The 2,372-nt window shown below is 66.7% G+C and overlaps 1 protein-coding gene across 1 annotated transcript; it reads left to right on the top strand.

The window, feature by feature from the left end:
- Window positions 1-676: 676 nt before the first annotated feature.
- Window positions 677-2,316, top strand: FIBP (FGF1 intracellular binding protein; the record flags this gene model as incomplete). The annotated part of the gene is made up of 3 exons (XM_027633293.1): window positions 677-769; window positions 1,246-1,397; window positions 2,118-2,316. Coding segments are annotated over exons 2-3 (284 nt in total), but the record flags the coding sequence as incomplete, so codon positions are not given.
- Window positions 2,317-2,372: the final 56 nt, after the last annotated feature.

Below are 2,372 nucleotides of genomic sequence, written 5' to 3' on the forward strand. Positions count from 1 at the left end.
CGGGCCCGGTGGGGGGGGGGGGGGGATCCCAGTACAGACCAGTGGGACCAGAATGGGCTGGGGGGATCCCAGTATGGACCAGTATGGGCTGGGGGGGGATCCCAATATGGACCAGTATGGGCTGAGGGGACTGGGAGGGGGTTCCCAGTATGGCCCAGTTGGGACCAGTATAGGCTGGGAAGGGGATCCCAGTATGGACCAGTGGGACCAGCTTGGGCTGGGGGGGATCCCAGTATGGGCTGGGGTGGGGGGAGAGGGTTCCCAGTACATCCCAGTTGGGGCTCAGGGCTCTCCCAGTATGGGCTGGGGTGGGGGGAGAGGATTCCCAGTACATCCCAGTTTGGGCTCAGGGCTCTCCCAGTACACCGCGGGGGGGGCCGGGAGGGGGGTCCTCGTGCCCTCCCAGTCCCTCCCAGTCCCTCCCAGTCCCACCAGTGACACCCCCCCTCCCCCCACAGCGCACGAGGAGCGGCCCCGCCCCCCCCGAGGGGCGGCCCCGCCCCCCCAAATAAACTGGGAGCGACTGGTTCTTACTGGGAGTGACTGGTTCTTACTGGGGAGGAGCTGGTTCTTACTGGGGGGGGCCGATTCTTACTGGGAGTGACTGGTTCTTACTGGGAGTGACTGGTTCTTACTGGGGGATCGTTTTCCGGGAGGGGGGAGGGGAAAAGGAGAGGGAGGGGGAGGGGGGCGCTCGATCCCGCCTACCGTGACGTCATCACTGCGCCAGTGACGTCATCGGACGGCGGCGCGAGCGGGGCCGGGACCGGTGAGTGGGGGAGGGGCGGGGGGGGAGGGGGAGGGTCCGGGGGGGTCCCGGGGGGGTCCCGGGGTGGGGGGAGGGGTCCGAGGGACCCCCCGGGTGGGGGAGGGGCCGGACGTGTCCTCAGGGGGGGGGAGGGGTCCCAGTATGGCCCAGTTTGGGGGTTGGAGGGTTCCCAGTATGAGGGGGGGGGGGCCCGGGGGGGATCCCAGTATGACCCAGTTTGAGGGGCAGAGTTCTCACAGTCCGTCCCAGTTGGGGTGTGGGGCTCTCCCAGTCCATCCCAGTCGGGCTCAGGTCATTCCCAGTCCGTCCCAGGCCATCCCAGTCCATCCCAGTCCATCCTGGGTCATTCCCAGTCCATCCCAGTTTGGGCTCAGTTCCTCCCAGGTCATTCCCAGTCTGTCCCAGTCCATCCCAGGTCATTCCCAGTGGGTCCCAGTGCATCCCAGTCCATCCCAGTTGGACTCAGTCCCTCCCAGTCCCTCCCAGGTCATTCCCAGTGGTTCCCAGTCCCTCCCAGTGGGTCCCAGTGCTCCCAGTTTGGCCATGACGAGCGACCTGGACGTGTTTGTGGGGAACACGACGCTCATCGACGAGGAGGTTTATCGGCTCTGGCTGGACGGGCACTCAGGTGAGGGACACCTGGGGACACCTGGGGACAGGTGGGACACCTGGGACACCTGGGACACCTGGGGACAGGTGGGACACCTGGGACACCTGGGACACCTGGGGACAGCTGGGATACCTGGGGACAGGTGGGACACACCTGGGGACACCTGGGATACCTGGGACACCTGGGGACACACCTGGGATACCTGGGGACACCTGGGACACCTGGGGCACCTGGGGACACCTGGGAACAGCTGGGACACACCTGGGACACACCTGGGGACACCTGGGGACACCTGGGGGGACATCTGGGGACACCTGGGGACAGGTAGGGACACCTGGGGACAGCTGAGACACACCTGGGGACACCTGGGCACAGCTGGGGACACCTGGGATACCTGGGGACACCTGGGACAGGTGGGACACACCTGGGGACACCTGGGACAGATGGGGACACCTGGGACAGGTGGGGACACACCTGGGGACACCTGGGAACAGCTGGGACAGGTGGGACACACCTGGGGACACCCGGGGACACACCTGGGACACACCTGGGGACAGATGTCCCCCCAATGTCCCCAATGTCCCCAAATCCCCCCAATGTCCCCAATGTCCCCAATGTCCCCAATGTCCCCCCAATCCCCCCAATATCCCCCAATGTCCCCAATGTCCCCAATGTCCCCAATGTCCCCAAATCCCCCCAATGTCCCCCCAATGTCCCCAATGTCCCCCCTGTCCCCAGTGGCCGAGGCGGTGGCCCGGCGGCTCCGGGGGGGTGTCCTGGAGCGGGAGGGGACGTCGGTGGCCGTCCTGCAGAGCGACACCCGCGACCACTACAGAACGTTCCAGATGCTGGAGCGGCTCCTCCACGCGCCCCCCCGGCTCCTGCAGCAGCTCCTCTTCCAGATCCCCCCCGAGCGCCAGGCCATGCTCGTCCAGAGGTACTGGGAGCACTGGGAGGGCACTGGGAGGGGATGGGAGAGCCACTGGGAGCACT

This window comes from Corapipo altera, unplaced genomic scaffold (genome assembly GCF_003945725.1).
Source record: "Corapipo altera isolate COAL_440 unplaced genomic scaffold, ASM394572v1 58979, whole genome shotgun sequence".
NCBI lineage: Eukaryota > Metazoa > Chordata > Aves > Passeriformes > Pipridae > Corapipo > Corapipo altera.